Below are 1,054 nucleotides of genomic sequence, written 5' to 3'. Positions count from 1 at the left end.
CCATCAGTGAGAAACAAGAAGGGAACCTATACCCAGAGCAGCTAGTTAACCCTGCCCGGGTCAGCGGTACATTGCCCCAGCAAAATCTACTGTGAGGTTCAACACAGCGGGTCACACAAGAGCAAAGAAATATCATGTCCAGGTAAGTGTTGTGGGAACTGAGATAAACAGAACATCTGTGATTAATATGAATAAGGCATTATTTATAACAGTTTTCACAGAATCACCTTATAGCACAGGGAAAGGCCCTTTGGTCACGGTGGTTAGCACTGCTGCCCCACAGTGCCAGAGATGCCTCATTCTGATCCTCTATCTTATGATCTTGTGGTCTCAAAATGACATGGTAAAAATATGCAGTGACCTTTACTTGAAAATAAATCAAAATTTGTTCAATACTTCATTCCCTGCTCAGGAATGACTTGTTAGCCTTGGGCATTGTATGACACAGATTTTGTTTTAATATCTGGTACTGAGCTCTTTAACTTCATTTATGGGATCAGACCACAGACCAAATGGGTTTCACATTTGATTAACTGGGATAAACGTGCTCTCACTGAGCTACTTTAAGACGCTGTCTGTAATTAGTGAGTGAGGCAGGAGAATAAGTTCTGGTGGGAATGCTACACTTGGGATAAATGAACTAGGAATTCGAGACATGCTGATTCAGCCTGATTTGAGATGGAGATGTTTACACAGTGAGTATTAGACATCTGAATAAAACCTGTGCACATTTCCATCGAGTTTGTAGATTAATTTAAGATGCTTCTGCTTGTTTTTTTTGTTCAATGAAGAAAGTAAAAAATGCAGCTTGGTAAAGAAAGTGAATGTACAGACCAGTCATGACCTCATTGAATGGAGGGAAAGACTTGAGGGGATGGGTGTCCTTCATGATGTCCACTGCTTCACTCAGTGTCTTGTTTTCAGATCTCCTCCAAATTCAGCCCACGAGGAATAACCTCATAAATTAGAGAATGATCTCACACCAATAATGCCAAGTATTTTTGATCACATTAAATATAATGAACAGAATTTCCATGGCCATTCACCGCTCCTG

At 40.5% G+C, this 1,054-nt stretch overlaps 1 gene segment (V, D, J or C); it reads left to right on the top strand.

The window, feature by feature from the left end:
• Positions 1-45: 45 nt before the first annotated feature.
• LOC122545452 overlaps positions 46-1,054 on the top strand; it is a gene marked incomplete at both ends in the record, with an annotated part of 2,438 nt that continues 1,429 nt past the window's right edge. Inside the window, 1 exon segment of the C gene segment in view lies at positions 46-142. Within this exon segment, the coding sequence occupies positions 46-142 (97 nt within the window).

This window comes from Chiloscyllium plagiosum, unplaced genomic scaffold (genome assembly GCF_004010195.1).
Source record: "Chiloscyllium plagiosum isolate BGI_BamShark_2017 unplaced genomic scaffold, ASM401019v2 scaf_94890, whole genome shotgun sequence".
Taxonomy (NCBI): Eukaryota; Metazoa; Chordata; class Chondrichthyes; order Orectolobiformes; family Hemiscylliidae; genus Chiloscyllium; species Chiloscyllium plagiosum.
The sequence above is the reverse complement of the archived record's forward strand: the minus strand, read 5'-3'. Positions and strand labels throughout refer to the sequence as shown.